Here is an 11,618-nt window from a genome sequence, read left to right as displayed (position 1 = left end):
AGGTTAAAGAAGGCTTTTTAAGCCTTGAGACAATTGAGACATGGATTGTGTGTGTGTGTGTGCCATTCAGAGGGTGAATGGGCAAGACAAAAGTGCCTTTGAACAGGGTATGGTAGTAGGTGCCAGGTGCACTGGTTTGTGTCAAGAACTTCAATGCTGCTGGGTTTTTCACACCCAACAGTTTCCCATGTGTATCAAGAATAGTCCACCACACAAAGTACATCCAGCCAACTTGACACAACTGTGGGAAGCATTGGAGTCAACATAGGCCAGCATCCCTGTGGAACGCTTTCAAAACCTTCTAGAGTCCATGCCCCGACGAATTGAGGCTGTTCTGAGGGCAAATATTAGGAAGGTGTTCTTATTGTTATGTACACCCAGTGTACAATTCAAAGTGTGTGAATAGTCTTTCTGCTCTTTGTAAGCCGTGTGATGTTCATTTCCTTTTAGAAAGTAGCCTTTCTTTCAGCGAGAGGGATATGTTTCAAGTTAATTTACACAAATTACCACAGAGGTCACAATGACGTTGAAACATTTCCTCTCAAGATGCATGGCTGTCAACTAGGAGGACTTCCTGTTTTCACTGATGTCGATGAATTATGAACTTTGTCACTCACTGAAAGGAATGGACTTCTGCTTATAAGGTTAAACCATTTCGATCTACAGGGACACACACACATGTTAATACATTATACAGAGGTACTGCTATTTCAATATGTACAGTAAATAGGTCATAAGCCTATGTTAGGTCACGTCACTTCAAAAGATAAGGCCTCCATCACATGCTGTATGTGAGATAATGACATTGAAATTGGTTGGAAAAAATGACGGTAGGAAAATATCTTGGAGCTCATGGGGGAAACAAATCAAATGGGTAGATGTTTTAACATGAGAAAAAGAGCACTACTTGTGATTTATACAAATATATGACAAATATAACTAGTCCATTAGACCCGTAAGTGAAAATACACCTTACATTACATTTCTACAAGGCGAAGCATTGCTGAACAAAATTGTGTTCTTAGTCTCTGCAGCCACTGAGGCCTTACCATTGTAGTATCTAAACAGTTTATGATTTTGCTGACGATTGCAAATGGTGTGTTAGAGGAATTTGGCTCTGCTTGAAATCTGGAAAACATTACTATAGGGGCCCCCTAAGACAGAGGAGATTTGGATGTGTAAAGACCAGGGATTGGTCTATAAAAAACCACCCATATTATGTTACATATTTTAAATACCATGGTTGGAACAAAGGACGGAGAGAATAACATATTAGAGATTGGGTCAGTTGTTCTCCAGATGTCTGCAGGAGTCTGTAAATTGATACTGTAATCTTTGATGTAACAAACCATTAGAATCAAGGACAGTGTCAGCGGATTTCTTGTCATCACAGCATATCAGCATCGTTGTCTCGACACCACACCATCCTCATAGAGTTTTAGATGTGTGTGGAGGTTCTGCGGCTGCCCTCCATGGAGCTGGACCTTGAGAGGTAGCGGCTGGTGGTGCGGGCCTCCTCTCCGATGGCATTCGCCATCTTAGACAGTATAGAGCTCTTGAGTTTGTGCAGGAAGTCATTGCCCATGAAAACATACAGCATTGGGTTGAGGAAACTGTTGGCTGTGGCTACCGTAGTGCCCACCGTAAGTCCAGCTCTTATAATGTGCAGGTCGTAGCTTTGGTGGTTCAGCTCAAGCAGTACAAAGACATGGTAGGGCAGCCAGCAGATGAAGAATGTGGCTATCAGGGCAGTCATAACTTTGAAGGGCTTGGAGGACTTGCTCATCATTCGGTTAGTTCTCAGTCGCAGGATGATGACAGAATAACAAAAGATGATGATGAGGAATGGCAGCACAAACCCACCAATGAATCGACTCACTGCGATCGTCTTGTGGCTGTGTTGGTCTGTGTAGTTATTGAAACACATGCTCGTCCCTAAATGGGTCTTGACGTCTCTGAACACCATGGAGGGGATGCTGAGGGCGACAGAGGCAACCCAGGCCAGAACCACCACCACAGAGGCCTTACCCATGGTGCGGTTGTTCTGAGCCCACACTGGAAACATCACTGACACACAGCGGTCAATACTGATGACGACTAGGAGAAAGATGCTGCAGAACATGTTGAGGAACATCACGAAAGAGGTGAACTTGCACATGAAGAGCCCAAAGATCCAGTCCTTTGTCACTGTGTTGATGATGTTGAAGGGGAGAAAGGTACAGAATATGAAGTCGGAGACGGCTAGGCTGAGGTACCAGGTGGTGTTGACCGTCTTCTTCATCTTGAGACCAGCGATCCAGATGACCACCCCATTCCCACAAACCCCCAGCAGGAAGATGACTACATTGACCACCAGGAGGGAGATGCATGAAACCTCTGTGAAGCATGTCTTGTGGGTTTTGAAAGCTACTTCCTCGTGAGTAGAATTGTCATAGGTGTAATTGCTATAATCCCTATATTCATAATCAACATCTTCATAAATGGTTTCAGAATCCTCCATTGTGTTGCAGTTATTTGGCTTGCAATCCCTGTGAAGATAGGATATTGTATTTAGGAAACAGTTTTGATATCCCCCTTGTTCTCAACCCTTACTTCAGAGTCTGTCTTCTACCCATGGCTAATTTACATGTCTGTTTCTGAACGTATCCACTTCAAACAAGTCTGAGGTGGTCTAGTGGTGAAGAGCACTGCCTTATACGTTAGGTCCAAAATGATTGGCACCCTGGATAAAGATTATCAAAAAAGACTGTATAAAATAAATAATACAAATACTGAGCTATATTGCATGCTCAATACAATTGCTCAGAGAAGGAGGATTTTGTTTAATAAGTAACAAAATAAATCTCAAATTATTGGCACCCTTGTTTTCAGTACTCCAGCACCCTTCCCTTGCGAGGATAACGACACTGTCTTTTTCTAAAATGTTTTATGAGATTGGAGAACACATTGGGAGGGATCTTAGACCATTCCTCCATTCAGAATCTTTCCAGATCCTTTATCCTTTGTCTGCACTTATGGACTGCCCTCTTCAATTCAAACCAAAGGTTTTCAAAGGGGTTCAAGTCCGGAGATTGAGATGGCCATTGCAAAATGTTGATTTTTGTGGTTAATTAACAATTTCTTTGTAGATTTTGATGTGTGCTTGGGGTTATTGTCTTGCTGGAAATTCCACTTGTGGCCTGGAAGAGACATCCAGGTTTTTGGCTAAAATGTCCTGGTACGCTTCCGTTTTCTGACGCCAAACCCACCACAGGTGTGCTATGGTCAGATGACATGAAGATAGAGCTCTTTGGCCACACACACCAGTGGTGGGTTTGGTATATAAAAAAACAGAAGCATATGAAGAAAAGTACCTCATACCTACTGTAAAATAGTGACTTGTTTCAGGAATCTAGGCATATGTTGCAAGTCACGACTTCAAAGGAGAGGCATTTGAACGTATATATATATTTTTTATTATTATTATCAAAATGTGTTTTTTGGCAGAAATGCCTGGAACATTTGAACTTTCATGTGCCTTAATAACAAACTTGTAGGCCATCTGTAAATACGAATTAAGTAGTTAAATTACGAGCCTAGTTGGTTTAGCCACAGAAAAGACAGGAACCTTCCCGCTAGCGATGATTGGCTGAATTAATGAATGGGCTGGACATGCCGAGAGATGAGTTTCGGATTGGTCTGCCGTGTAGCATCTTCTGTCTATAAAATGAGCTGCTCGTTATGTGTAGGGGTGTGTTCGTAAATTAAATCTGGAGTGCCAGAGTGCGCTCAGAGTGGGGTCTGGGCGTTTGTAAATTCAGAGCGTTTCAGATTGTCCGTTCGTAAATTCAGAGCGCACACTGAAAGCTCTGGCCGAGGAGTAGGGTTGATCTGACCACACAATGGCAGTCAAGCACCCAAGCTAACTGGCTTAAGTTGGCTGGCTTGCTAGCTACTTCCAGACACAAATGAGAGAACACCTCACTCTGACCATTTTACTCGCCCAAGCAGAGCTGGTTAGGCTGTTTTCATGTTATCCAGAGCGTTGGTAACTGTGCTGCTGGCAACAATTTAATTAAGACGAGAGTGCTCTGAAATCAGAATAGATAGCCAGAGTGAATTTACGAACGCACCCCTAGAACTGCAGTTTTTTCAGGTAACCATGGCATCCGTGACAGAGGGAGAAAGATCTGATGATTCTTAAGGCATTGCACACGATCAGTGTGAACCAGAGTGACTTGACACAACGGGCCAAGCAAGCTGTACAAACCAAACGGAAATGACACAGGACGTCATATTTAATGAAAGGGGTTGCAGTCTGCCATGAAGCGTTCATCCATGTCTACGGGTAAGCAACTAGCTACAGTTTCAGATATTATACGTTTCTAATTTTGTCAGAAAGTTGTTTTCATTGCAAGTTAAAGCTTACTGTTAGCTAGCTAGCTAACGTTAGGGGGCTGGCTCGCTAGCTAACATTTACGTGTATGATCTGTGTAGTAATATTATCTCAGAAAGCCATTTGCATTGCTAGTTATAGCCTAATGTTAACTAGCTAACACTGAACCTATTTGGTTAACTTTAGCTAGCTATGACAATCGGTTTGTATTGCTAGTACTCTATGGGTTGGGATTATGGTTCATTGTTTAGATAGCTAACTAGCTAATTTAAATGTATCTTAATGTTCTTTTGTTGTTGTTTGCAGGTGCACTATCCTTCACCAACTACAGAGATGGGGAAACGCGCGTGGACCTGAATTGTGATAACAAAACAAGAACAAGTTTTTGCTCTGGTATTGTTTCTGGTGGACCATGCACAAGCTCCACCACAGTCTGGACCTTCACTTCCTGATCACAGGCCACACCAAGTTTGCCCCCGACTGGTGCTTTGGCCTCATCAAGCAGCGCTTCAGAAAGACCAGAGTGAACACTTTGTCTGAGATTGCTGGTGTTGTGAAGGACAGCACTGTGACAGGGGTCAACGTCCCACAGCTGGTTGGACTGGAGGATGGTATGGTGCTGTTGGAAAGCTATGTCTGGCAACAACACCTGACTCCATACTTCAGGCCGCTGCCACAGATCAAGCAGTACCAGCACTTCAGGTGAACATCATGTTCATTGCATTGTATGAGGTTATTCTTCTTATCTAAACTTGGGAGGTGAATTGATGTTATGCAAGGTTGTAATGTCTTAAGTGTTTTTTGTTATTTCCTGTTTTACAGCTTCGATGCTCTGGTGCCTGGCGTTGTTGTCACCAAGGAGCGTTCGGACTCAGTCAGGACCAGGTTTCAGCTGCTGCGCAACGCTGACATCCTTCCTCCCATAGATGGTCTACCTGTGTAAGCATCACCTGGACTGGACACAGCTAGACAAATGTATATTTTTGAGAAGATCAGGGAGTTCTGTGACGAAGAGGCCATGGACATCACATGCCCTGCACCAAGGGCAGGACAGAAACAGGCTCTCCAAATATAGATTCCCTTGTTCATGCGTGGTTTGGACGGACCAGTTCATCACTGGGGGCGAGTTCCCAGTCATCAGCACTATCTGCAGTGCCTCTATTCACATGGCTCTTCTCCTAACACACACACGCCATACATTGCTGTTACTATTTATTTATTTTTCTTGCTGCTCAGCCACTTTACCCCTTATTGTATGCATATAACTACCTGATCTATCACCAGTATCATTGATATTGTTATTGTACATACTGTATATTATGTAGTTATTTTTCTACTGGCATTGACACTTGTTCTTTTTTTATATATATATTGACACTATCTATTTTTGCTACAATGTCAACTAATATTTATAAAATATTTGTATCTGGACACTTTCTGTTTACTTTGAATTTTGGCTGGCTTAAGAGGGTGTGAACAATGCTGAATGGGTATAGACAAAGAAGAGCTCTCCAGTAGGTGTACCAAAACATTCAAGGGCCATTTTCTCAAGAGGGGTTATCAACTTTCAAAGCAGAATTACTTTCCCATTGTTCCTCAAATGCAGTGTATGATATACCATTTTGTAGCTCTGTCTCTGCTTTTATCCAATGTAAAAAAACACAATTTCAAATTTTGCTACATAAGACCGAATCAAGGCAGTCGGTCACATAATTGTGGTGGATCTTATGGGGCTATTTAGCTTCCACTGGTCCTCATTTTTTAGTCAATTTTTTTTAAACGTGTCTTTTCCTACTAGCACTGACTTTGCTGATAAATACTTTCAGGGCAAATGTACTTACTATGATTGTGATATTTGGTTGTCTCACCTAGCTATCTTAAGATTCATACACTAATTGTAAGTCACTCTGGATATGAGTGTCTGCTAAATGACTAAAATGTCAAATCTAAATGTAAAATGAGCAAATGTATTAGTGTAAAATAATATAATTTTCAACAAAAAAATTGCATACAAAATAACTCTGTTTTTGCATTATTTGTTTTACAGTATTTTTTTGCTAATCTTTATCAAGGGTGCCTATAATTTTGGTTCGAGTTCCAGACCCATCGCTACTTTGTCACAAACTCTCTCCTCACTATCCTCCTACTACTATGTCCTCCCTTTCTTCAATGAAAATTGAAAAGGCGCAACGCTCGCTCACCATTAAAAACATTATCTTTAAGCAAAGTTAAAAGCTTAACATTTTGGCCTTCTTCAATGACCTTCGTCAATTTCTCCCTCTGTTCAACAAAATATAGATGTCTTTAGGCCTACGTGAAAATGTAAGATATGTTTTGCAAGCGTTGAAAACATCCTCAATTACAGATGCATTAGATATTGCCTATATTCACTAAATCAGTACTTGACAATTATCCAATCAATTAAGTTAATATGTAATCTATAGCACAAACATAACATTAGATGATCTGAAACAATGGTTCCAAAATGAAGGAAAAGACAATAGCCTACCTTACAGACCAATTGATGGTGCTGACATGTCACTGTCCAGTGGTGCTTGTCAATACCGCATTGACTGTCACTTGTGATATACTATCCTAACACTCCTCTCCGTTTTTGACCAATACAACAGCACTGGCTGACTGTGCAGTTTCCCAAAAATTTCCATTCCACTCCACTACTTTCAGTACTCTATTTTGGCTTGGTAGCCCCTTGTGAGTATTGTGTCACACAATGCCACATTGTTTGTCACATTTTTACTATGGCAAATTGTAACATTTTATTCAAAATAGTTATTTTCAGAAATGTTAATGGTTGTGTTTCATCAAATCTTTATTCAACAAGCATTTGAATTGAAAATAAACACAGGTTAAAAACAAGAAGTAATGTATTACCTCGAGGGCTTTATATACAGTGAGGGAAAAAAGTATTTGATCCCCTGTTGATTTTGTACGTTTGCCCACTGACAAAGACATGATCAGTCTATGATTTTAATGGTAGGTTTATTTGAACAGTGAGAGACAGAATAACAACAAAAAAATTAAGAAAAACGCATGTCAAAAATATTATAAATTGATTTGCATTTTAATGAGGGAAATAAGTATTTGACCTCTCTGCAAAACATAACTTAGTACCACCAGGTTTGCACACATCTCAGGAGGGATTTTGTCCCACTCCTCTTTGCAGATCTTCTCCAAGTCATTAACGTTTCGAGCCTGACGTTTGGCAACTCGAACCTTCAGCTCCCTCCACAGATTTTCTATGGGATTAAGGTCTGGAGACTGGCTAGGCCACTCCAGGACCCTAATGTGCTTCTTCTTGAGCCACTCCTTTGTTGCCTTGGCCGTGTGTTTTGGGTCATTGTCATGCTGGAATACCCATCTACGACCCATTTTCAATGCCCTAGCTGAGGGAAGGAGGTTCTCACCCAAGATTTGAAGGTACATGGCCCCGTCCATCGTCCCTTTGATGCGGTGAAGTTGTCCTGTCCCCTTAGCAGAAAAACACCCCCAAAGCATAATGTTTCCGCCTCCATGTTTGACGGTGGGGATGGTGTTCTTGGGGTCATAGGCAGCATTCCTCCTCCTCCAAACACGACAAGTTGAGTTGATGCCAAAGAGCTTGCTTTTGGTCCCATCTGACCACAACACTTTCACCCAGTTCTCCTCTGAATCATTCAGATGTTCATTGGCAAACTTCAGACGGGCCTGTATATGTGCTTTCTTGAGCAGGGGGACCTTGCGGGCGCTGCAGGATTTCAGTCCTTCACGGCGTAGTGTGTTACCAATTGTTTTCTTGGTGACTATGGTCCCAGCTGCCTTGAGATCATTGACAAGATCCTCCCGTGTAGTTCTGGGCTGATTCCTCACCGTTCTCATGATCATTGCAACTCCACGAGGTGAGATCTTGCATGGAGCCCCAGGCCGAGGGAGATTGACAGTTCTTTTGTGTTTCTTCCATTTGCGAATAATCGCACCAACTGTTGTCACCTTCTCACCAAGCTGCTTGGCGATGGTCTTGTAGCCCATTCCAGCCTTGTGTAGGTCTACAATCTTGTCCCTGACATCCTTGGAGAGCTCTTTGGTCTTGGCCATGGTGGAGAGTTTGGAATCTGATTGATTGATTGCTTCTGTGGACAGGTGTCTTTTATACAGGTAACAAGCTGAGATTAGGAGCACTCCCTTTAAGAGTGTGCTCTTAATCTCAGCTCGTTACCTGTATAAAAGACACCTGGGAGCCAGAAATCTTTCTGATTGAGAGGGGGTCAAATACTTATTTCCCTCATTAAAATGCAAATCAATTTATAACATTTTTGACATGCGTATTTCTGCATTTTTTTGTTGTTATTCTGTCTCTCACTGTTCAAATAAACCTACCATTGAAATTATAGACTGATCATTTCTTTGTCAGTGGGCAAACGTACAAAATCAGCAGGGGATCAAATACTTTTTTCCCTCACTGTACAATGTGTAATGAATTATACATACAGTGAGTTGTTAACAAAACCCCAATTTTAAAAAGTATTTATTACAATTATTTAAAAATATATATTTTGCATGATATCATTATTTACAACTACATTTCAAGCTGTTCTTAAATTGCAAATTGTGTTTACAGTATGTTGTTTTCCCATTACTGTTTGTCACGAACGTTGAGTGAAGGATCGGACCAAGGTGCAGCATGGTATGCGTACATATTAATTTATTCAAGAAACACCGACAACAGAACGAGAAGTTCTACAGGCTGCACAGCAACAAGCCAAACCAGAAAAAGATCCCACAAACAAAGGTAGGAACATGGCTGCTTAAGTATGATCCCCAATCAGAGACAACGATCGACAGCTGCCTCTGATTGGGAACCACACCCGGCCAACATAGAAATAGACAACCTAGACAGTACACCCCAAATCACACCCTGACCTAACCAACTAGAGAATAAACGGATCTCCAAGGTCAGGGCGTGACACTGTTCAAGGATATTGTCCTCCTTATGGTCAGTGTCTCAGGCAAGTCATCTCCTCACCCTCCTCTTTGTTGTCCTCCATCTGAGGGGTCCTCTCAGGCTGTGAGCAAGAGTTACGTTTAAGTTCCTTCTTCTCCTGCCATATGCAGATGATAGGAGAGATGCAGCTGTTTAAGACTGACAGGGCAGTGGCCGGGGGCAATGCGTATGTGAACAAGCTGCTGCCTGTCCTCACTGTGACTTGCAGCACAGAGAGACAGATGACAGGAGCCCAGCATAGGAAATGGGCAATAGTCACAGGTCGAATAACCTGTGACCTCACTTGGTTGTTTCCCCTGCTGTTCATGCAGCAACAGCTGACACATCTCACACCCAAAGGGAGCAGCAGCCCAAAAATGAAGCGACAGATCACCACTGCCATCATTCTTACCCTTCCCTCTTCAGAGATCTGGGATCTTTCAGTATAATCATAGTTGTCAAGGCAGACGTGTCCATCGGCAGTGTACTGAACCTGCCTGGACAGTAGAGAGGGGGCGCTCAGTATGGCCCCAGTGAACCAGGACAGCAGGACCATGTTGGTGGACATGTGGTGTTCAAATCTATGGATTTCACATGACTGGGAATACAGATGTGCATCTGTTGGTCACAGATACCTTAAAAAAAAGGTAGGGCCGTGGATCATAAAACCAGTCAGTATCTGGTGTGACCACCATTTGCCTCACGTCCAACTGGCCTCACATCCGCAGACCACGTGTATGGTGTAGTGTGGGCGAGCGGTTTGCTGATGTCAACGTTGTGAACAGAGTGCCCCATGGTGGTGGTGGGGTGGGGTTATGGTATGGGCAGGCATAAGCTACGGACAACGAAGACAATTGCATTTTATCGATGGCAATTTGAATGCACAGAGATACCTGGACGAGATCCTGAGTCCCATTGTCGTGCCATTCATCCGCCGCCATCACCTCATGTTTCAGGATGATAATGCATGGCCCCATGTCGCAAGGATCTGTACACAATTCCTGGAAGCTGAAAATGTCCCAGTTCTTCCATGGCCTGCATACACACCAGACATGTCACCCATTGAGCATGTTTGGGATGCTCTGGATCAACATGTACAACAGCGTGTTCCAGTTCCCGCCAATATCCTGCAACTTTGAACAGCCATTGAAGAGAAGTGGGACAACATTCCACAGGCCACAATCAACAGCCTGATCAACTCTATGAGAAGCGATGTGTCGCACTGCGTGAGGCAAATGGTGGTCACACCAGATACTGACTGGTTTTATGATCCACGGCCCTACCTTTTTTTTAAGGTATCTGTGACCAACAGATGCACATCTGTATTCCCAGTCATGTGAAATCCATAGATTAGGGCCTAATTTATTTATTTCAGTTGACTGATTTCCTTGTATGAATTGCAACCTACATTGTTACGTTTTATATTTATCATTATAAATTGATATGGGCTATTTTCAGCCCTTTACTGGGTATACTGTACAGACCTGGGTTTAAATACTATTTAGGGCATTTTAATTCCTTTCAAAGACATTTGTAAGTAAGTATATTTTTATATTGGAATGTATTTGGAAATACACATCGAAAGTATTTGAAAATACTCAAATTCATTGACTCAAATACACTCCCATGCATTTAACCCAGGTATTTGAAAATAGTATTTGAAATAAGTATTTGACAATACTTTCAAATAGTAGGCTATTTATAGGAAATTATTTGAAATTATTTTGTAAAGTTTTATTTGTCAAATGCACAAGTACAGTGAAATACTTAACTTGCAAGCCCTTCTCCATTTCACATCTCACACTTGTACAGGTGACCCAATTGTACATGCAGTGAAACAGGACAAATATAAGCACCCCCTACTCAACCTTTGAAGTTTTGTACATCCTGACAGGTACATGGAGAACAGTCCATGTCTCGGGTGGCTGGAGTCTTTGTTAATTTTTAGGGCCTTTCTCAGACACCGCCTGGTATGTACGTCCTAGATTGCTGGGAACTCACCCCCAGTGATGCACTGGGCCGTCCGCACCACCCTCTGTAAGGCCTTCCGATCGAGGGTGGTGCAGTTGCCATACCAGATGGTGATACAACCAGTCAGGATGCTCTCAATGGTGCAGCTGTAAAAGTTCCTGAGGATCTGAGGGCCCATGCCAAATCGTTTCAGCCTCCTGAGGGAGAGGAGGCGCTGCTGTGCCTTCTTCATGACTGTTCTAGCGTGAGAGGACCATGAAAGGTCCTCAGTGATGTGGACACCGAGGAACTTGA

The 11,618-nt window shown here is 42.5% G+C and overlaps 2 protein-coding genes across 2 annotated transcripts; both read right to left on the bottom strand.

The window, feature by feature from the left end:
• Positions 1-1,365: 1,365 nt before the first annotated feature.
• LOC121584187 (chemokine-like receptor 1) lies at positions 1,366-6,949 on the bottom strand. The gene is made up of 2 exons (XM_041900022.2): positions 6,885-6,949; positions 1,366-2,528 (listed from the first exon to the last, which is right to left on the bottom strand). Exon 2 carries the CDS (start codon positions 2,498-2,500, stop codon positions 1,439-1,441), a length of 1,062 nt encoding a protein of 353 aa, XP_041755956.2. The 5' UTR covers positions 2,501-2,528; positions 6,885-6,949; the 3' UTR covers positions 1,366-1,438.
• Positions 6,950-9,348: 2,399 nt separating this feature from the next.
• On the bottom strand, positions 9,349-10,269 carry LOC121583981 (chemokine-like receptor 1). The gene is made up of 2 exons (XM_041899827.1): positions 10,247-10,269; positions 9,349-9,934 (listed from the first exon to the last, which is right to left on the bottom strand). Exons 1-2 carry the CDS (start codon positions 10,267-10,269, stop codon positions 9,367-9,369), a joined length of 591 nt encoding a protein of 196 aa, XP_041755761.1. The 3' UTR covers positions 9,349-9,366.
• Between the last annotated feature and the right edge of the window lie 1,349 nt (positions 10,270-11,618).

This window comes from Coregonus clupeaformis, chromosome 16 (assembly GCF_020615455.1).
Source record: "Coregonus clupeaformis isolate EN_2021a chromosome 16, ASM2061545v1, whole genome shotgun sequence".
Classification (NCBI taxonomy): Eukaryota; Metazoa; Chordata; class Actinopteri; order Salmoniformes; family Salmonidae; genus Coregonus; species Coregonus clupeaformis.
The sequence above is the reverse complement of the archived record's forward strand: the minus strand, read 5'-3'. Positions and strand labels throughout refer to the sequence as shown.